General features: G+C 38.3%; 1 protein-coding gene across 5 annotated transcripts in view; it reads left to right on the forward strand.

Moving 5' to 3' along the window:
• LOC133568186 (Fanconi anemia group A protein-like) overlaps nt 1-22,700 on the forward strand; it is a 115,392-nt gene extending 92,692 nt beyond the window's left edge. For 3 of the 5 annotated variants that reach the window (XM_061919937.1, XM_061919938.1, XM_061919940.1), the window contains 12 exons: nt 2,127-2,290; nt 2,365-2,470; nt 4,577-4,636; nt 4,735-4,839; nt 9,085-9,200; nt 9,281-9,425; nt 14,761-14,823; nt 16,950-17,043; nt 17,582-17,663; nt 20,617-20,758; nt 20,838-20,921; nt 21,012-22,700. In XM_061919937.1, coding sequence (XP_061775921.1) covers nt 2,127-2,290; nt 2,365-2,470; nt 4,577-4,636; nt 4,735-4,839; nt 9,085-9,200; nt 9,281-9,425; nt 14,761-14,823; nt 16,950-17,043; nt 17,582-17,663; nt 20,617-20,758; nt 20,838-20,921; nt 21,012-21,110 — 1,260 coding nt within the window. In that variant the 3' untranslated portion in view covers nt 21,111-22,700. Of the gene's footprint in view, nt 1-2,126; nt 2,291-2,364; nt 2,471-4,576; nt 4,637-4,734; nt 4,840-9,084; nt 9,201-9,280; nt 9,426-14,760; nt 14,824-16,949; nt 17,044-17,581; nt 17,664-20,616; nt 20,759-20,837; nt 20,922-21,011 lie in introns of those variants that run through there. The other 2 variants (XR_009809547.1, XM_061919939.1) reach the window with 2 other exon arrangements.

Genomic DNA, 22,700 nt, shown 5'->3' on the forward strand with positions numbered 1-22,700 from the left:
TTCTACCGCTTATTCCCTTTCGGGGTCGCGGGGGGCGCTGGCGCCTATCAAAGCTACAATCAGGCGGAAGGCGGGGTACACCCTGGACAAGTCGCCACCTCATCGCAGGGCCAACACAAAATCAAGTGCTGAAAAATTTAGTGCAGAAAAAATTGCTGCTTCAAAAACGCAAGACCCACTTCTTGTAAATTAAAAGCAAAGCAAGCGATCCTGTCTCGGAACCAGCCATGGTGTCATGTCATGTTTGAAGTCCCGTGACATGGGTCTTACAAAGAGGAAGGTTATGCAGCACTACACGCCACAGGTGTGCTTGGGTCCCTTGTTATGAACACTTTAAACAGTGGAGGTTTCTCTGCATTAGTGTGTGTCCTCCTTGACTACAAGGGCATGTGCTTTTTATCGCTTGTAATCCTGTGGCAAAGCTTCCAAAGTTTTTGTTTAGTCTTTATTTAAAGGGACAATGCACTGAAACATTGAGATCAAAGACAGATATGTTCTGTACCAGATTATATATTTCCATCTGCAGTCCCTGGCTACCTAAATTAAAGGGATACACAAATCATACAATGAAATTATGACAATACAATCATACCATAGCATGTAGTCAAATTAAGAAAAGTCATAAAATGCCCTTTCATGGACATACTTAATATATGTGAACGGCTTCTTGTGGGTTGCATGGATCATCGAGGAATGATATCGCTGAGCAGGTTTGACTGGCTTTATTTTTCAATAACAGCTTGTCTTTTCGTCGGATCGCTTTTCAGCTGCTCCGCTCCTTCCTGCTCGCTCCTCTCTCACTTTTTGATCGGCTGTGTCCTCGCTGTTGTCTTCGGCTCGCTCTTGGTCGTTGTAGCTCTCTAGGTCTTTTTCCTAGTTCTCCTACTTCTGCCCCGAGTGTTCCTCCTTCGCCCCTTTTATGCTGCAGCAGAAGATGATGGGATTGAGAACAGGTGTGTAGTTTACGCACCTGACTCGGCTGACTGCAGCGTCGCTCCGAGTGCGCCCCGCCTCTCTGCTTCGCTGCGTGCTCCGCCTTCTCGCCGCCATCTTGAGCCGAACCATCGTTTGTCCGAGCCTGCTGTCGGCTCGTCGGCTCAGTCTCTCCACAATATACAATACAACCATACCTCATTTACATCATCCCACAGAGACAATACATGCTCTTGTTCACATCTGTCATCGTTTGTAAAAACAACCATGATTTTAACAGACACATCTCACAATTTACAACAAAAATGCTGTCATGGATGAATATAATACACATTAAGTTGATCTGTCAAACATAGTGCCCACCTTAGTGACCGTGTTAGCAGCTTTGATTGCTCCAAAGCCACTTTTTAACTTCAATTGTGAATGAAAACCACCTAAGTGGTTAGAGTGACCGCCCTGAGATCGGTAGGTTGGGAGTTGAAATCCCGGACGTGTAATATTTCCTTTGATAAATATTTGTTCACATTTTGTTGTGACCTCCTTAAACTTTATAGGGTGCTGGAGGGATAAGACTGGGTCTTTGTTTCTTGAATGGCACACTTTTGACTCTTGAGGGAATTTGATGTGGATTGAATATGTATACACAACATGATGGCAAGAAATATGAATACTATAACAAAAAGAAGTAATAAGATGAACTATAATAGCAAATTAAAGCGGTCAACAAATAGTATGGCACTCTAAACATATCCTCTATCCTCACTGTGGTTTGTATGTGTATGACTAATTGTGACCTACAAGTCCTGAAACCAAAAGACACACCCACACACAGTACTCCTCAAACCTCTAATCCTGGCCTACAGTAAATGTCATTGTAGTCAAAACATACAAGTAAATTATCACAGCTGTTCAGTAAGATAGGAGTTTAAAATATGTGAAAAATCCAAGGATGTTAAAAAATAATTGCACAAAGGCAGTAAAAGCATGTCAACAAACAACCATCTATTACTATCAGTCATTCTCTTAATGCCTCTGAACAAAGTCAGAAGTAAATGTGTAAGTTATGAATAGTATTGGGTAATGTCATCTACCACTTATGTCTCAGTAAGTCAACCAGTATAAAGTGGTGTACACATAAACGTTTTCCACTGTACGGTGTGTGTTCTGATGTGTGTATGTATGCACAAATGCAGGAAGTGGTGTATGAGATGGATCTGACCACCACTGCTGTTAGTCACCCAGGCAGCTCTGATGTATGTGACTTCCTGTTTGAGTTGGCGTCTGAGAGGTTTTCCGGCTCACTGACTGAAGCTTCAGCACAACTCAGCTGTGAACACACACTAAACACATGGAACAGGTATGCACAAATGAACCAACCCTCCCGTGAGTCACTTCAGAAGCTTAATGTGTTTGTGTGTGTGTGTATGCCAGAGTACTGCTGGCTCTCCCATCAGTGAGTTTTATTAAGGTGAAGGCTGAAGAAGGTAGGAGGCATCTGGACTGTGACAAACTGATCCAACATATCAACCAACATCAGGTGTGCATCTCTTTAACATCTGATGACGCACTGTGAAAAAAACACTCTATAAGATATTTGGGTACTTTTTAAGAAATTTTCACAATCATCTTTTCATCACTGGAAAATATTTAATTACTTGTAAAAATCTTGTGGTCTCCCAATCTGATATTGATCAGATATCAGCCCGATATCAGCAAAACAATAAGTATGGGGTTATATCGGCTTGCAAGTAAACTTTGTGATATACAGTACAGGCCAAAAGTTTAGACACACCTTCTCATTTCAATGCGTTTTCTTAATTTTCATGACTATTTATTTACATCAGGGGTCTCAAACATGTGGCCCCAAGCCAATCCATCCATCCATCCATTTTCTACCGCTTATTCCCTTTTTTGGGGTTGCGGGGGGCGCTGGCGCCTATCTCAGCTACAATCGGGCGGACCATGAGACGTTATTTTGCGGCCGGCAGCTTAATAAGAAAATTTAATGTTGGTACGGCCCGCGAGTTTGATATGAATGGCGCTTTACAACGTCATACTTGAATACCTTCGATTTTTCCGGGCGACTACCAGTTTTCAGTGCCCCTCCAGGGATGATCATTCACCCAAACTTAACACAAAGAACAATTTTAAGAGGGCACCGTGGAGGCACTGCCTTTAACGTCCTCCACAACCTGTTCAAAGAGTGCGGGCCCAGCCGCATGTTGTAGTTGACCTCTGAAAACACAGTAAGTGACTGCAAGACATAGTCATAGGTCACACTGAGGGTGGCCGTATAAACAACTTTAACACTGTTACAAATATGTGCCACACTGTGAACCCACACCAAACAAGATTGTCAAACACATTTTGGGAGAACATCCGCACCGTAACACAACATAAACACAACAGAACAAATACCCAGAATCCCATCCAGCCCTAACTCTTCCGGGCTACAATATACACCCCGACCCCTATTGTGTATATATATATACAATATACTCCCCTGCCCCCCACCAACCCCGCCCCCATTATAAAACATGTTTTCAGTTATTTCACCCTGTTTGTTAAGTACATAACTCCACATGTGTTCATTCATAGTTTTGATGCCTTCAGGGACAATCTACATTGTAAATAGTATTGAAAATAAAGAAAACGCATTAAATGAGCAGGTGTGTCCAAACCTTTGACCTGTACTGCACATTTTGAAATAAAAAGTCCTGCAGCGTGTGAACTTGTGCAAAGCTGGACAGCCAGTTAACTGTCGTCCAATAAACACACAAGATTGGTGTTTTCTTGTATTTTAGTGAAGTCATGTACTAAAGGTAAACATAGCAGGCTAAAAGCTACTAGGAGCTAACAGCTATGCAACAGCTAAGCACACAGTACCACACAAGCTAGACATGTAATAAGTGTCCATCATTGAATTATAGTGCAGTGTAAAACAGCACATTTGTCAATAAAAACAAGTGTCAAATATTGTTTGTTGCATCATACTTATACTTACAAAGTCTCCAATCAAAAGTAACAAACATGTCCGCATTTTTCAACTTATTGTGTCCAGAGCTAAACTTCATGAATTTGCTGCCACTGAGTGTCGCCAAAAAACAATAACCACTCCACTTAAACTTAAAGAAAACATAAATCAATTCCAGACAGGTAAAAATAAATGTTTTTCATGCCTACCATTGTTCTCTATTTGACTAATTTCACGTGATCAAAGCTTTTCTAACATTCCACACTACAAAATAATACAAGTATGTATGATTCCTGCTGATATATCGTATCAATCAATGTCAGTCTCGGCCAGTACGCAAGGATCCATTATCTGTTTTGATTGATTGATTGAAACTTTTATTAGTAGATTGCACAGTTCAGTACATATTCCTTACAATTGACCACTAAATGGTAACACCCGAATAAGTTTTTCAACTTGTTTAGGTCGGGGTCCACGTAAATCAATTCATGGTAATTATCGTATCGTTAGTGAAAAAGTTGTATTAGGACAAATGTTCTCATGTCTAAATATGTATAAAACCAAAAATGAGTCGACCTAATAGGCTAGTAGCACTGACCTCACTGTTAAGTTAAGCTTTAAGGATTTATAGTTGGTAATAGACTGCCATCTTCTTTCATTATGCATCAGAGGAGTGTGTGTTTACCAGGCGGATTGTTGTCCTTTCATCTGACGTCACACTTCTTGAAAGTAAGAAATACTAAATACTATCAGATGAATAAATAAATATTAAACATCGCCTCCCAGCATTAGTACGAGCTCTTGAACAAACGTTTTTTCCACTTCAGGGTATTTTGTATGCCAGTGCACGCTGCAGTCATGTTGGGGAAGAATTCTGCAAGACCTGGTCTCTGATCAGCCAGCGTTGTCCTCTGCTGCTGGTCTCCACAGTGGTTGGTATCGTGCTTACATCATATTGTTTTCTCGCATTGCTTTTTGTTGTCTTCACGTCCCATAAAGCAGTGGTTCTCAAATGGGGGTACACGTACCCCAGGGGCTATTTGACGGTATGCCAAGGGGTACGTGAGATTTTTTAAAAATATTCTCAAAATAGCAACAATTCAAAAATCCTTTATAAATATATTTATTGAATAATACTTCAACAACATATGAATGTAAGTTCATAAACTGTGAAAAGAAATGCAACAAATTATTCAGTATTGACAGCTAGATTTTTTGTGGACATGTTCCATAAATATTGATGTTAAAGATTTATTTTTTTGTGAAGAAATGTTTAGAATTAGGTTCATGAATCCAAATGGATCTCTATTACAATCCCCAAAGAGGGCACTTTAAGTTGATGATTACTTCTATGTGTAGAAATCTTTATTTATAATTGAATCACTTGTTTATTTTAACAAGTTTTTAGTTATTTTTATATCTTTTTTTCCAAATAGTTCAAGAAATACCACTACAAATGAGCAATACTTTGCACTGTTATACAATTTAATAAATCAGAAACTGATGACATAGTGATGTATTTTACTTCTTTATCTCTTTTTTTCAACCAAAAATGCTTTGCTTTGATTAAGGGTACTTGAATTAAAAAAAATGTTCACAAGGGGTACATCACTGAAAAAGGTTGAGAACCACTGCCATAAAGTACTCTTCTTAAAAACAACCCATTCTTAACACTCAAAGTGCTGTTCGGGGCATTTCATGTGCAATCTGTTAAAGTCTATGTGGACCTGCTGATCACCGTGTTCTTACTATCACGAAAAAATGTGGGCGCGAAGCAGCAACATAACTATTTTCTAATTACATAACATTAAAACATGCACACTTTTTGTTCAGTGCAAACTGCAAAGTGACCTACAAAATAAAAGCATGGCCATATTAACCTGGATTCTACCACAACAAATAACAATACGCACATTCATTTTTGTACTCGTATGTTTTTTAATGTTCTGTGCCTGAAGAAATATTTGTTCAGTATGTGGTTAATTTGTTCAGTTAGCTTAGCATAGTCAATCAATCAAAGTTTATTTATATAGCCCTAAATCACAAGTGTCTCAAAGGGCTGCACAAGCCACAACGACATCCTCGGTTCAGAACCCACAAAAGGGCAAGGAAAAACTCACAACCCAGTGGGACGTCAATGTGAATGACTATGAGAAACCTTGGAAAGGACCGCAGATGTGGGTGATCCCCCTCCCCACACCCCCCTTAGTGGTTATGGTTGAATTTTTTTTCATGTATGTGCAGCTGGGATAGTCTCCCACACCTCCCGCGACCCCGTAAAGGACAAGCGGTAGAAAATGGATGGATGGATGTGCAGAATGTATCAGAGTTAAGGTTGGGCGATAAAACAATAATGAGTTGTTGCGTGTTTTTTATTTCTTGCATTGAACAAAGACAGGGCAGTCTACCAAGTCAAATTCTTTGTGGGTAAACATACAGTACTTGGCCAATAAATCTGATTCTGTTATACTTTATAACTTTTCCTCGATAGAAATACGAGACAGTTTCGATAGATGGTCGAACTGACCTACAGTGGGGCAAAAAAGTATTTAGTCAGCCACTGATTGTGCAAGTTCTCACACTTAAAATGATGACAGAGGTCTGTAACTTTCATCATAGGTACACTTCAACTGTGAGAGACAGAATGTGGGAAAAAAAGAGAAATTCACATTGTAGAAATTTTAAATAATTTATTTGTAAATTATGGTGGAAAATAAGTATTTGGTCAACCATTCAAAGCTCTCACTGATGAAAGTAGGTTTTGGCTCAAAATCTCACGATACATGGCCCCATTCATTCTTTCCTTAACACGGATCAATCGTCCTGTCCCCTTAGCAGAAAAACAGCCCCAAAGCATGATGTTTCCAGCCCCATGCTTCACAGTAGGTTTGGTGTTCTTGGGATGCAACTCGGTATTCTTCTTCCTCCAAACACGACGAGTTGAGTTTATACCAAAAAGTTCCATTTTTGGTTTCATCTGACCACATGACATTCTCCCAATCCTCTGCTGTATCATCCATGTATCCATTTTGGTATAAACTCAACTCGTCTTGTGTGGATGAAGAAGAATACTGAGTTGCATCCCAAGAACACCAAACCTACTGTGAAGCATGGGGGTGGAAACATCATTCTTTGGGGCTGTTTTTCTGCTAAGGGGACAGGGCGATTGATCCGTGTTAAGGAAAGAATGAATGGGGCCATGTATGGTGAGATTTTGAGCCAAAACCTCCTTCTATTAGTGAGTGCTTTGAATGGTTGACCAAATACTTATTTTCCACCATAATTTACAAATAAATTCTGTAAAATTTCTTCAATGTGAATTCCTGGATATTTTTTTTCACATTCTGTTTCTCACAGTTGAAGTGTACCTACAGACTTCTGTCATCATTTTAAGTGGGAGAACTTGCACAATCGGTGGCGGACTAAATACTTTTTTGCCCCACTGTATGTGGTTGCCTCAGTGATTCGGTAACAAAGTTGGCGAGGTGACTTGACTTGGTGGACAGGAGACACCTTCAGTATAAAAACACGGGAGCTTCAAAACGCTCACATCATTGCCTGTAACACTGCTATAGCAGCTAGCAGCAGTAGGCATGTTGGTTTTTGGGCTACAGCAAACTCACTTTTAGTTTGGTTAAATATATGCACCCACCAGTGATGGGCAAGCTACTTGGAAAATGTAGTAAGCTCACTAACACTTTACCCTTGATTAAATTAAGCTAAGCTACTGGGTAAGCTATCCCCAGAGAATTGTAGCAGGCTACACTACAAGCTATGCCTCAAAAATACCTCGCTACATTAAAGCCACATTATATAAATATATAAGTTCATGTACATCTTTCCACCAAACAAGTCAAAAAATGCTCAGTTTGATTGTTTAATTAAAAAAAAAAACACGAGCTAGAAACATGCCCTCTATCTGACTTTTTACATTTCTTTGATATGCTTACCATGTACAAAATGAGGGAGAAACACAGGAAACAAATTAAATATGAGGCTGTGAAACAATAATAATGATTAATAAACATCATAATGCATGCTCTAATTGAGACTTTTCAGCACAGGGTAAATTACTGTTTTAATTTGTCTCACAAAAGAAACATTAAAGGGGAACTGCACTTTTTTTGGAATTTTGTCTATCGTTCACAATCATTATGAAAGACATTACGACCGATGGATTATTTTTTTTAATGCATTCTAACTTGTTAATTAATGTAAATAAAAGTCATCTTGCAGCTTAGGCATTTGGAGGTCCTCTTTTTCACCCTTAAAACCCAATAAATAACCATTTAAAAAGTGCCAACAATACTCCATTTACATTTTGTAACTTCAATATTAACCAAGTATTAGTGATTATATTATAAGCGCTAACAGAGACCAATTACTTAGAGCGGGGAGGTGATCAGCAGTTATAAGCACTAATGCAGACAAATTACTTATAGCAGTGATGTGATCTGCAATTATAAGTGCTAATGCTGACAAGCTATTTATAGCGGCGACGTGACCACTACCGCGTGTCCCTGTTTCATCATCGAGTGGTCATCTGCTCTCTCTCTTCACTGCCCCTTGGAAGTTCATTGTAGATCATAAATTATGCATCTTCCCGGGATAGAAGAAGGCTGGGACAAATTCCAACAAGTTGGTACACTTTGACATTAAATTTAGACCCGGTATTGGTGAGAACGACACAAAAAGACACTTGGCTCCACCTCCCTTTCTTCGCGAGGATTATGAGGCATTCTTCATCTAAACGGGATTATACCAAGATTCGATCATTCGGCATCCTACTGATTGCCGGCTCTCATAGAGTCAGCAGTGTGCAGTAATCAGTTATGTTGTTGGGGGGAAAAAAAGCAAACGTTGTGATGCCTTTTATGTAAATTAATGCGCTGCGTATGCTTAAAATGATCAACATGTAAATATTACATCCTATTATTAATGTGCATTTCATTTTGTTTGGCTCTGTTCCCCAGTCAGGAAAATGTGTTAATATCATATGCTTCAAGTATAGGGGCTTCGGTGTCATGGCTTCCAGTCTTCGCAGCTCTTTCTTCCAACTTTGTAAAGTTGTACTTTCTCGGCCTGACTTCCGTCATGTATTTTCCCGACCTTGGGTGGAAACAAACACGACAAGAACACGACCATCAATTGATCCAGTTTTGTGTGTGTCTTTGTAGTACTGGTGGGACCGCATGTCTGCAGCGATGTTATCGTTGTGGTGTCGTCTGAGTGATGGAGAGACACCACCAGCGCAGCTGCAGATCATTGCTAGCAGCCAACACTGGGCCTGCAGGTGCTAATAGTCCATTTGTTTAACCTCCCTAATCCTTTTTTCTATTGTTCAACACACTTTGGATTTGTTCTGGTCTTCAGCTTAATGGGGGGCCAGTTGCTGCGGGTCCCTTCAGCTCCTGCACTGCTGTTGGCCTCCAGCATTTATGAAGCCCTGCAAGGCAGGCAGGATGTCCATGCTGCTCTCAGCCTCCTGGAACCAGACAAGGACTTTAAACACAGAGAGGTAAAAGCTTCTCAGTCACAATATAGACAGTTACATATAATAAATACAGTACTATATCGCAATATACAGTGGGGCAAAAAAGTTGTGCAAGTTCTCCCACTTAAATTGATGACAGAGGTCTGTAATTTTCATCATAGGTACACTTCAACTGTGAGAGACAGAATGTAAAAAAAAATCCAGGAATTCACATTGTAGGAATTTTAAAGAGTTTATTTGTAAATTGTGGTGGAAAATAAGTATTAGGTCACTTCAAACAAGGAAGATCTCTGGCTCTTACAGACCTGTAACTTCTTCTTTAAGAAGCTCTTATGTCCTCCACTCGTTACCTGTATTAATTGCACTTGTTTGAACTCGTTATCTGTATAAAAGACACCTGTCCGCAGCCAACTCCACTATGGCCAAAACCAAAGAGCTGTCGAAGGACACCAGGAAAAGAATTGTAGACCTGCACCAGACTGGGAAGAGTGAATTTACAATAGGCAAACAGCTTGGTGTGAAAAAATCAACTGTGGGAGCAATTATCAGAAAATGGAAGACATACAAGACCACTGGTAATCTTCCTCGATCTGGGTACATGGATGATACAGCAGAGGATTGGGAGAATGTCATGTGGTCAGATGAAACCAAAATAAAACTTTTTGGTATAAACTCAACTCGTCGTGTTTGGAGGAAGAAGAATACTGAGTTGCATCCCAAGAACACCATACCTACTGTGAAGCATGGGGGTGGAATCATCAAGCTCTGGGGCTGTTTTTCTGCTAAGGGGACATGACGACTGATCCGTGTTAAGGAAAGAATGAATGGGGCCATGTATCGTGAGATTTTGAGCCAAAACCTCCTTCCATCAGTGAGAGCTTTGAAGATGAAACGTGGCTGGGTCTTCCAGCATGACAATGATCACAAACACACCGCCCGGGCAACGAAGGAGTGGCTCCGTAAGAAGCAGTTGAAAGTCCTGGAGTGGCCTAGCCAGTCTCCAGACCTCAACCCCATAGAAAATCTGTGGAGGGAGTTGAAAGTCTGTGTTGCTCAGCGACAGCCCCAAAACATCACTCTTCTCGAGAAGATCTGCATAGAGGAATGGGCCAAAATACCAGCTACTGTGTGTGCAAACTTGGTAAAGACCTATAGTAATCGTTTGACCTCTGCTATTGCCAACAAAGGTTATATTACAAAGTATTGAGTTGAATTTTTGTTATTGACCAAATACTTATTTTCCACCATAATTTACACATTTTTTCACATTCTGTCTCTCACAGTTGAAGTGTACCTATGATGAAAATTACAGACCTCTGTCATCATTTTAAGTGGGAGAACTTGCACAATCGGTGGCAGACTAAATACTTTTTTGCCCCACTGTATATTGCAGCCTCTTCCACATTGTACTTGCCGTTTATTACAAATTCGAATGCATTAAAAAATAAACATGGCTTCTTGTTTGTGAATGGGTTTGTGAATGATAGGCAAAAAAAAAAAAAAAGTGCAGTTCCCCATCACTTAAATAGAGTGACTTTCTTGAATGTACTGTTGTCACTGGAGGATAAGGAATAGCTAAACGTGCTTTACCACACACTGTAGGACAGTGGTTCTCAAATGGGGGTACGTGTACCCCTGGAGGTACTTGAAGGTATGCCAAGGGGTACGTGAGATTTTTTTTTAAATATTTTAAAAATAACAACAATTCAAAAATCCTTTATAAATATATTTATTCAATAATACTTAAAAAAAATATGAATGAAAGTTCATAAACTGTGAAAAGAAATGCAACAATGCAATATTCAGTGTTGACAGCTAGATTGTTTGTGGACATGTTCCATAAATATTGATGTTAAAGATTTCTTTTTTTGTGAAGAAATGTTAAGAATTAAGTTCATGAATCCAGATGGATCTCTATTACAATCCCCAAAGAGGGCACTTAAAGTTGATGATTACTTCTATGTGTAGAAATCTGTATTTATAATCTAATGACGTGTTTATTTTTCAACAAGTTTTAAATTATTTTTTTATCTTTTTTTTTCAAATAGTTCAAGAAAGACCACTAAAAATGAGCAATATTTTGCACTGTTATACAATTTAATAAATAAGAAACTGATGACATAATGCTGTATTTTACTTCTTTAGCTCTTTTTTTCAACCAAAAATGCTTTGCTCTGATTAGAGGGTACTTGAATTAAAACAAATGTTCACAGGGGTTACGTAACTTAAAAAAAGTTGGGAAACACTCCCGTGGCAGAATATAGATAGATAGATAGATATATAGATAGATAGATAGATAGTACTTTATTGATTCCTTCAGGAGAGTTCCTTCAGGAAAATTTAAATTCCAACAGCAGTTTTAAAGAGTTGAGATCAATTTAAAAAAGTAAATAATGGGGGTATAAATGGAAACAAAATAGAAAATTATTACAATAAGAATAAAAATAAAAAGCAACAATGAGAATAAAAATATAACAGTAAAATAAGAATATAACAAGAGAAACAAGGCAGTATAAGAAGCCATGCTAACCGCTAAAGCTCTTGAATGTTATAGGAGGTGGGGAGATCAGTACAAATATCGACAATAAGGACACCAGTTATAGTATCAGTATGTGTTCAATACTACAGTGATTATATCAATATTTTTAACGATTAAAAAAAATCTACTGTTGTTTTTGTTATTGGTCACAAAATCAGAAAATGAGTTCTTGTACACAGGATGTCTTTAAGGGCGAACACCAAATGATTTAAATCTGACCCAGTAGTAGGAAATCATTTGAATATTTAATTGATATCGTTACACCGCCGTCTTGTGTTTTTGTCTGACTCTAATGGTGAGCAAAAATTTGATCTTAGAAATTTGAAGTATCAGTATGGACACTGGAAAGACTGTACAATAAGGATACCATTTATGACTGATTTACAGTATCCAAAGAAGAGAAGAAAAAGTGCTTATTATATTTTAGCATAAGTGTTGATATAACCATGTTACTACAGAAAGTAACCAGATATTAAGTAAATCAACAAGGAGATTAATACAGTTTTGAAAAAATAATACAACCGCAAATGATGCAATACGGTACCTCATATGTTAGCAGTAATTAGAAACTTTTTTTTTTCATCCCATTTTGAACAATTTTGTTTATCATTTATATATACCCAATAAAATTTCATCATATATATTGTTATCGCAGGAGTCTGCATTATTTAGATTTTAGGCCGTATTGTATCACCCATCCCAGGGGTCGGCAACCTTTACCACTCAAAGAGCCATTTTGACCCGTTTCACAAAATAAAGAAGACAATGGGAGCCGCAACAATTCTCGCGAATATCTGCTGGTGGTCATCCAGACAAGAATAATAAGGGCGTGTTATAAAGCCATTGTCTTAGACGCCTTCTACAACATGTACAAACTGCTTGACAGTCCAGCGACATGTTGTATGTGGCTTCCGCAGATACACGTACACGACCGCAAGACATACCGGGTGATACAGGTTACACTGACGGTTGTGATATAAACAACTTTAACACTCTTACTAATTTGCACCACACTGTGAACTCACACCAAACAAGAATGACAAACACATTTCAGGAGAACATCCTCACAGTAACACAACATAAACGCAACACAACAAATACCCGGAATCCTTTGCATCCTAGACTCTTCCTGACTATATTTTACACCCCCGCGTCCCCAACCCCGCCCACCTCAAACGACGGGCGGGGGGGGGGTGTTGTAAAATATAATCAGGGTGACATTAAACTTACAAACCCCGTTTCCCTATGAGTTGGGAAATTGTGTTAGATGTAAATATAAACGGAATACAATGATTTGCAAATCCTTTTCAACCCATATTCAGTTGAATATGCTACAAAGACAACATATTTGATGTTCAAACTGATAAACATTTTTTTTGTATGCAAATAATCATTAACTGTAAAATTTGATGCTAGCAACACGTGACAAAGAATTTGGGAAAGGTGGCAATAAATACTGATAAAGTTGAGGAATGCTCATCAAACACCTATTTGGAACATCCCACAGGTGTGCAGGCTAATTGGGAACAGGTGGGTGCCATGATTGGGTATAAAAGCAGCTTCCATGAAATGCTAAGTAATTCATAAACAAGGATGGGGCGAGGATTGCCAATTTGTAAGCAAATTGTCGAAAAGTTTTAGAACAACATTTCTCAACGAGCTATTGCAAGGAATTTAGGGATTTGACCATCTACGGTCCGTAAAATTATCAAAAGTTTCAGAGAATCTGGAGAAATCACTGCATGTAAGCGATGATATTACAGACCTTTGACCCCTCACGCGGTACTGCATCAAAAACCGACATCAGTGTGTAAAGGATATCACCACATGGGCTCAGGAACACTACATAAAACCACTGTCAGTAACTACAGTTGGTCGCTACATCTTTAAATGCAAGTTAAAACTACTATGCAGAGCGAATGCCATTTATCAAGAACACCGAGGAACGCCACCGGCTTTGCTGGGCCTGAGCTCATCTAAGATGGACTGATGCAAAGTGGAAATGTGTTCAGTGGTCTGACAAGTCCACATTTCAAATTATATTTGGAAACCGTGGACATGGTGTCCTCCGGAACAAAGAGGAAAATAACCATCCGGATTGTTATAGGTGCAAAGTTCAAAAGCCAGCATCTGTGATGGTATGGGGGTGTATTAGTGCCCAAAGCATGGGTAACTTACACATCTGTGAAGGCACCATTAATGCTGAATAGGTTTTGGAGCAACATATGTTGTCATCCAAGCAACGTTATCATGGACCCCCCTGCTTATTTCAGCAAAACAATGCCAAACCACGTGTTACAACAGCGTGGCTTCGTAAAAAAAGAGTGCGGGTACTTTCCTGACCCGCCTGCAGTCCAGACATGTCTCCCATCGAAAATGTGTGGCACATTATGAAGCATAAAATACGACAACAAGACTGTTGAATGACTGAAGCTGCCCATCAAGCAAGAATGGTAAATAATTCCACTTTCAAAGCTTCAACAATTAGTTTCCTCAGTTCCCAAACGTTTATTGAGTGTTGTTAAAAGAAAATGTGATGTAACACAGTGGTGAACATGCCCTTTCCCAACTACTTTGGCACGTGTTGCAGCCATGAAATTCTAAATTATTTATTATTTGCAAAAAAAAAAAAAAGTTTATGAGTTTGAACACCAAATATGTTGTCTTTGTAGTGCATTCAACTGAATATGGGTTGAAAAGGATTTGCCAATCATTGTATTCCGTTTATATTTACATCTAACACAATTTCCCATCTCTTATGGAAACGGGGTTTATACAAACTGTCCTTCATTCGAACCTAACGCTTGTTTTTTCTTTCAGGTTCTCGTCTTCCTGCTTTTCTTGTGTGTGAACAACTACCTGTCAGCCCTCCTTTATCCTCAAGTAATTCACACTACTTTGAAAATACCATTTGTTGGCAGCTCTACCATACTTAAGTACACTTAAACATATACCTACAGTACTTTAGTGTAGTGAAACCCAAATTTTCGGGTTTCCTGAAACTTCAAATCTGGTATGACTTATAAGAAAATGTCTATACAGTAATGGAACATATTTTCAAATGTTCATTCATATGGCTGACATGAACAAGGAGTAAACATCTATTTCCACAAGAGGGCGCTCCAGGCTTGTGACAATTAGTACTTAAAGACCCAGAAAGATTGAAAACAAACAAGGACATTCCAATCAAAGTGCAAATTGCAGGTGGTAAAATATATATGATAATGATTATGAATGAAAAAAATTATGGAAAGAGGTGCTGGTGAAAAGCTCAGTCGACATTCTCGGAATTTAGTCAGCAGTTTTGCCAACTCAAAGTACACTTTTTACTTCTGACATTTGAAATAATGGTAAAAATTTAACTGAGTAACTGGAACCTGCTGGTAGTTGATTGATCAATTGCGCTGTTGAAGCTTCTAATACTGCAACTTCACAAAAACCTTTGCCACTTTTCTTTCCTCTCTTTTGAAACTCTAAACTTCCATGTGCCTAAACCACAAGCATTTATTCTGCTGACTTGATTGTCACCACATAGCTTTTATTTTTCTTTCTATCCCCTCCTGCTCCGGTTTCACTGCACCAAACACTAAATATGTCCATTTACCAAAATCAAATACAAATAAAGCAACAAGAGAAGTATCCCACACTTTTCTTTTGTAAAGTAAATCTGTACAGCAGATACGAGCATCTACATCAACTATATGTTTTGCCTGTGTGACTGGACAGGACATATAAACAAAACAAAACAATGGTACTTAAATCCTACTTATACTAGTCCTTAGTAGTAGTACTAGTACTACGGATGTCCGATAAAATCGGACTGACGATAGTTTCGGCCCGTAAATGCTTTAAAAAGTAATATCGGAAATTATCGGTATCGGTTTCAAAATTACCGGTATCAAAAAGTAAAATTTATGACTTTTTAAAACGCTGCTGTGTACACGGTCGTAGGGAGAAGTACAGAGCGCCAATAAACTTTGAAGGCGCTGCCTTTATGTGCCGGCCCAGTCACATAATGCTTTTCACACACGAGTGAATGCAACGCATACTTGGTCAACAGCCATACAGGTCACACTGAGGGGTGGTATAAACAACTTTAACACTGTTACAAATACGCGCCACACTGTGAACCCACACCAAACAAGAATGACAAACTAATTTCGGGAGAACGTCTGCACCGTAACACAACATAAATACATTAGAACAAATAAATGATAAATGGGTTGTACTTGTATAGCGCTTTTCTACTTTCAAGGTACTCAGAGCACGTTGACGCTACTTCCACATTTACCCATTAACAGTCACATTCACACACTAATGGAGGGAGCTGCCATGCAAGGCACTAACCAGCACCCATCAGGAGCAAGGGTGAAGTGTCTTGCTCAGGACACAACGGACGTGACGAGGTTGGTACTAGGTGGGGATTGAACCAGGGACCCTCGGGTTGCGCACATCCACTCTTTCCCACTGCGCCACGCCGTCCCTAATACCCAGAGCCCCTTGCAGCACTAACCCCCCTACGCATCCCCCCAAACCCCCTTCAATAATAAATATGGCATTTTTTTCCATAACTTGAGTTGATTTATTTTGGAAAACCTTGTTACATTGCTTATGTATCCAGCGGGGCATCACAACAAAATTAGGCATAATAATGTGTTAATTCCACGACTGTATATATCGGTATCGATTGAAATCGGAATCTGTAATTAAGAGTTGAACAATATCGGATATTGGCTAAAAAGCCATTATCGGACATCTCCACTTAAAGCATACATATGCATACTAAAAATACCCAATAATACACTTAGGTATGCATTGAAACACACTTGAACACTCAAACATATGTTAGTAAACACTTCAACATACTTAAGTACACGTAAGCATACAACATTCTATCCATGCACATTTATCAGTGATGTTTGTTGTCAACTATTGATAGCAATTTGTCAAAGTTTAGTTGCTAACATTAACTATCATTGAATGGTTGTGTGTGTGCATGCCTTTTTAAGGAAAAATGTCATCGGAAAGCTATTAAGCTGTGCACTGAAGTTTTAAGAGTGGCAGTGGATTCTACCGACTGGCTTCTCATCTTTAAATCCAATGGTAAGTTTTATTATTATTATTAAACAAAAAACAATGGGACATGTTAATATTAATTTGAAATCTGTTTACTGTAATAAAACAATGTATTAGATGTTATTAATAATGCAAATCAGATTATTGTTACATGAAACACAATATTGGATGTAAATAATGATTCAAAATCGGATCTTTATTAAATAGTGAAGTGAATTGAAGTGAATTATATTTATGTAGCGCTTTTGCTCTAGTGACTCAAAGCGCTTTTACATAGTGAAACCCAATATCTAAGTTACATTTAAACCAGTGTGGGTGGCACTGGGAGCACGTGGGTAAAGTGTCTTGCCCAAGGACACAACGGCAGTGACTAGGATGGCGGAAGCGGGAATCGAACCTGCAACCCTCAAGTTGCTGGCACGGCCACTCTACCAACCGAGCTATACCGCCCCAATAGATGTTAATGATTTGAAATATATTTTTCAAATAAACAGAAAATGTGCTGATTGAATAAAACACAATGTTAGATTGTTCATTTAAAATCAATGTGCTTGAATTTCATCAGCTGCAGAAAAGGGAGTTTATCAGAGTGTTACCATGGTGACGTCGGATCGATGTGATCAACTAATGCCGTGGGCTTTCTACAGGTGTGTACTCTATTAAGTACATCACGTATTCCTTTCATGTTGTACACTTTATATACACATTGTGTATGCATATAATATACAGTATATATAACCTGCTCAGTGGCCTTGTGGTTAGTGTTCTCCCTGAGAATAGAAGGTCGTGAGTTCAAGCCCCGGCCGAGTCATACCAAAGACTATAAAAATGGGACCCATTGCCTCCCTGCTTAGCGCTCAGCATCCAGGGTTGGAATTGGGGGTTAAATTGCCAAAATAATTTCTGAGCGCGGTCTTCGCTGCTGCTCACTGCTCACCTCTCCTCCCAGGGGGTGAAAATAGGGATGGACAGAGGATAATTTCACCACACCTAGTGTGTGTGTGACTATCGTTGGGACTTTAACTTTATACAGCGTTTATAAACATTATACACTGTATATATTCATTTTACAATGTATATATAATTGTACATGTACATGGAAAGTATTCACGCTACGTAACTTTCATCAGTATTCTACAAACAACATTTCATTAGAAAATATATTTTTTAAGTTATTTCGAGATGTTTGTGGAATTTAAGGGGAAAATGTATTGACCATATTTCATTTTGGTAATAAGAGCAGGTACAATACAAAAGTGTACAAAGAAGTGTAAGTACACAAGTACACACATTTGACAGAACTTAAAGGCCTACTGAAATTAGATTTTCTTGTTTAAACGGGGATCGCAGGTCCATTCTATGTGTCATACTTGATCATTTTGCGATATTGCCATATTTTTGCTGAGAGGATTTAGTAGAGAACATCAACGATAAAGTTCGCAACTTTTGGTTGCTAATAAAAAAGCCTTGCCTGTACCGGAAGTAGCCGACGATGTGCGCGTGACGTCACGGGTTGTAGGGCTCCTCACATCCTCACATTGTTTATAATCATACCCACCAGCAGCAACTGCAATTTTGACCGAGAAAGCGACGAGTTCCCCATTAATTTGAGCGAGGATGAAAGATTCGTGGATGAGGAAAGTTAGAGTGAAGCACTAAAAAAAAAAAAAAAAGGCGACGGCAGAATGAGCTATTCAGATGTTATTAGACACATTTACTAGGATAATTCTGGAAAATCCCTTATCTGCTCTTTGTGTTAATAGTGTTTTAGTGAGATTATAAAGTCATACCTGAAAGTCGGAGGGCTGCAGTGAACGCCAGAGTCTCTGAGAGAAGCCAATGGAGGAGCCAAGGTCACAGCTGCCTTTTTGACAGCTGCAAGAGGAGGTCGCGTAATCCACTCAAGTCTCCGGTAAGAGCCGACTTAATATCACAATTTTCCCATCCAAAAACTTGCTGGTGGACGTAGAGCAGGGGTCACCAACGCGGTGTCCGCGGGCACCAGGTCGCTTGTAAGGACCAGATGAGTCGCCTGCTGGCCTGTTCTAAAAATAGCTCAAATAGCAGCACTTACCAGTGAGCTGCCTCTATTTTTTAACTTGTATTTATTTAGTAGCAAGCTGGTCTCGCTTTGCTCGACATTTTTAATTCTAAGAGAGACAAAATTCAAATAGAATTTGAAAATCCAAGAAAATATTTTTTAGACTTGGTCTTCACTTGTTTAAATAAATTCCTTTATTTTTTTTACTTTGCTCTTATAACTTTCAGAAAGACGATTTTAGAGAAAAAATACAACCTTAAAAATGATTTTAGGATTTTTAAACACATATACCTTTTTACCTTTTAAATTCCTTCCTCTTCTTTCCTGACAATTTATTTTTTTGTTGTAAAGAATAATAAATACATTTTAATTTGATTCTTCATTTTAGCTTCAGTTTTTTCGACGAATAATATTTGTGAAATCTTTTTTCAAACTTATGATTAAAATTCAAAAAAATATTCTGGCAAATCTAGAAAATCTTTAGAATCAAATTTAAGTCTTTTGAATTTCTTTTAAAATTTTTGTTCTAGAAAATCTAGAGAAATAATGATTTGTCTTTGTTAGAAATACAGCTTGGTCCAATTTGTTATATATTCTAACAAATGCAAATTGGATTTTAACCTAATTAAAACATGTCATCAAAATTCTAAAATTAATTTTAATCAGGAAAACTGACTAATGATGATCCATAAATTATTTTTTTAATTTTGTCAAAAAGATTAAAATTAGTTAGTTTTTCTCTTCTTTTTTTCGGTTGAATTTTGAATTTTAAAGAGTCAAAATTGAAGATAAACTATTTCAAAATTTAGTTTTCATTTTTTTCCTGTTTTCTCTTCTTTTAAACCGTTCAATTAAGTGTTTTTTTCATCATTTATTCTCTACAAAAAACCTTCCGTAAAAGGAAAAAAAATGTACGACGGAATGACAGACAGAAATACCCTTTTTTTTTTTATATATGTATAGATTTATTTATTAAAGGTAAATTGAGCAAATTGGCTATTTCTGGCAATTTATTTGTGTATCAAACTGGTAGCCCTTCGCATTAATCAGTACCCAAGAAGTAGCTCTTGGTTTCAAAAAGGTTGGTGACTCCTGACATAGAGAAACATGTTCGCTTGTTGCTGCGTTTCGGTTGCTAAAGGCAGCTGCAATCCACCGCTTTGCACCAACAGCATTCTTCTTTGTAGTCTCCATTATTAAATGAACAAATTGCAAAAGATTCAGCAACACAGATGTCCAAATTACTGTGTAATTATGCGATGAAAAGAGACGACTTTTAGCCGTGTGCGGTGCTGGGTTAATATGTCCGCCACAAGCCGAGACGTCACAAACACGCGTCATCATATCCGCAGAGTTTTCAACAAGAAACTCCACGGGAAATTTAAAATTGCAATTTAGTAAACTAAAAAGGCTGTATTGGCATGTGTTGCAATGTTAAGATTTCATCATTGATGAAATCCATTCTTTAATCACACAAAGAGAAAGTAAAAAAAAAAAGACTTGCGTTGTTTTCTTCCTTCTGATGATGCTTTTTTTATCCAGAGTTGTTGTGTGTTCAGTGTGTTGCTTGAGCAGAGCGCCGAGTTGCGTCACAAAGTTGTGCGTCGTCCAGACTTCCTCAGCGTAGCAGTGTGTTGTTACATCGGCCTGCAGCAGATCTTCCTGGACGGATTCGCCATCAGTGACCCACCTGAAAGTCAGGTGTCTGATCTTCATGACGTCATCAACATAAGGCCGGAAGTGCGGCACTAACGTCTTTTTTTTTCGACTTTGTCGTCAGATTCTGAGCCGCAGCAAACGCTTCCTGCTCTCGGCCATCCCGCACACGCCGGCTTCTTCCTCATCCTGCAGGCTGCTGACACAGGTGAGCAGCAATTACCTGTGAGAAGTGACAGAAAGTAGATGACACTTTTACTTCCGGTCATTTCTCATGTCTCCGCTACTGTGTTTGCAGCTGCAGACTCAGTGCGTGGATGTTGATCCAGAGGTGGCGGCAGCTCTGTTTGCTCACCTGAACGCTCACACGCTCATTACTGAGATGGAGTTCCTCTGAGAAGATCACATATTATTCATAAATTCAAAACAGCTGCCTTTTTTTTTGGATATTTCCAATAAAAGTTTTTTTTTTTTTTTTGTAAAATACTAATTAATGTGTTTATGATACACATATCCCTTATTATTACCACAAATTTACTTGCTTATATGTTACTATATGGTAACATATAAGCTTCTGAAAAAAATAAATAAATACATTAGGGGTGTGGGAAAAAATCGATTCGAATACGAAACGAATCATTTACGTCAAGGGTGTCAAACTCAAATACAGAGTGGGCCAAAATTTAAAACGGAATAAAGCCGCGGGCCAAAGTTGAACAAATTAACCTTTTAATAGGGACCCAAACAAGTTTTGCATTAAATATTGAACAAGCAAGGCTTATATAACTTTAGTGCAAAATCCAGTTTCAAATAATAATAACAATAATTAAAAGAATATCAATGGCATATAAAATAAAATTTAAATAAAAGTATTTTTCTATTTGCAATCTTCTGAGGTAAATATCATTTTTTTTCCACAGGCTAATAATAAATTTGAAAATAAAATAACAATAATGAATGAACCAAACATTCAAGCCTTGACGTAGCAAGAGAAAATGCATGAATAAAACGTTAAATATTGGTCAGTTTGCTGGAAGTTTCCCGGAAGAGTTAGTGCTGCAAGGGTTTCTGGGTATTTTTTCTGTTGTGTTACAGTGCGGCTGTTCACCCAAAATGTGTTTGTCATTCTTGTTTGGTGTGGGTTCACAGTGTGGCGCATATTTGTAACAGTGCTAAAGTTGTTTATACGGCCACCCTCAGTGTGACCTGTATGGCTGTTGACCAAGTATGCGTTGCATTCACTTGTGTGTGTGTGTGTATGTGTAAAAGCCACAAATATTATGTGACACGCTGTTAGTATGGAGGAAAAGCGGACGTGACGACAGGTTGTAGAGAACGCTAAAGGCAGTGCCTTAAATGCACGCCCCCAATATAGTTGTCCAGGTGGAAATCGTTAGAAATTCAGGAGAATGGTTGCCCCGGGAGATTTTCGGGAGGGGCACTGAACTTCGGGAGTCTACCGGGAAAATTAGGAGGGTTGGTAAGTATGAGTATTAGCGGTGAATGTGGTGTTACAGCGGCACCGACGCTGTACAACACCGGCGGGCCAGCTCCAATGCTAAATTGATATTGCCTCAAGGGCCAAATTAAATTACACGGCGGGCCAGAGTTTGACACCCATGGTTTACGTTGTGCGACTCAGAATCGATTCTTATTTTTCAAAAATCAATTTTTTTTTAATCAATCCAACAAACCACTACACAGCAATACCATAATCAATATTACTTATAATTTCAGCATAGCAGTGATTAAAAATCCCTCATTGACATTATCATTAGACATTTATAAAAAAAAAAAAAAAAAGAACAATAGTGTCACAGTGGCTTACACTTGCATCGCATCTCATAAGCTTGACAACACACTGTGTCCAATGTTTTCACAAAGATAAAATAAGTCATATTTTTGGTTTAGTTAAAACAAATTTACATTATTGCAATCAGTTGATAAAACATTGTCTTTTACAATTATAAAAGCTTTTTTTTTTAAA

Source organism: Nerophis ophidion, linkage group LG14, assembly GCF_033978795.1.
Source record: "Nerophis ophidion isolate RoL-2023_Sa linkage group LG14, RoL_Noph_v1.0, whole genome shotgun sequence".
Lineage (NCBI taxonomy): Eukaryota > Metazoa > Chordata > Actinopteri > Syngnathiformes > Syngnathidae > Nerophis > Nerophis ophidion.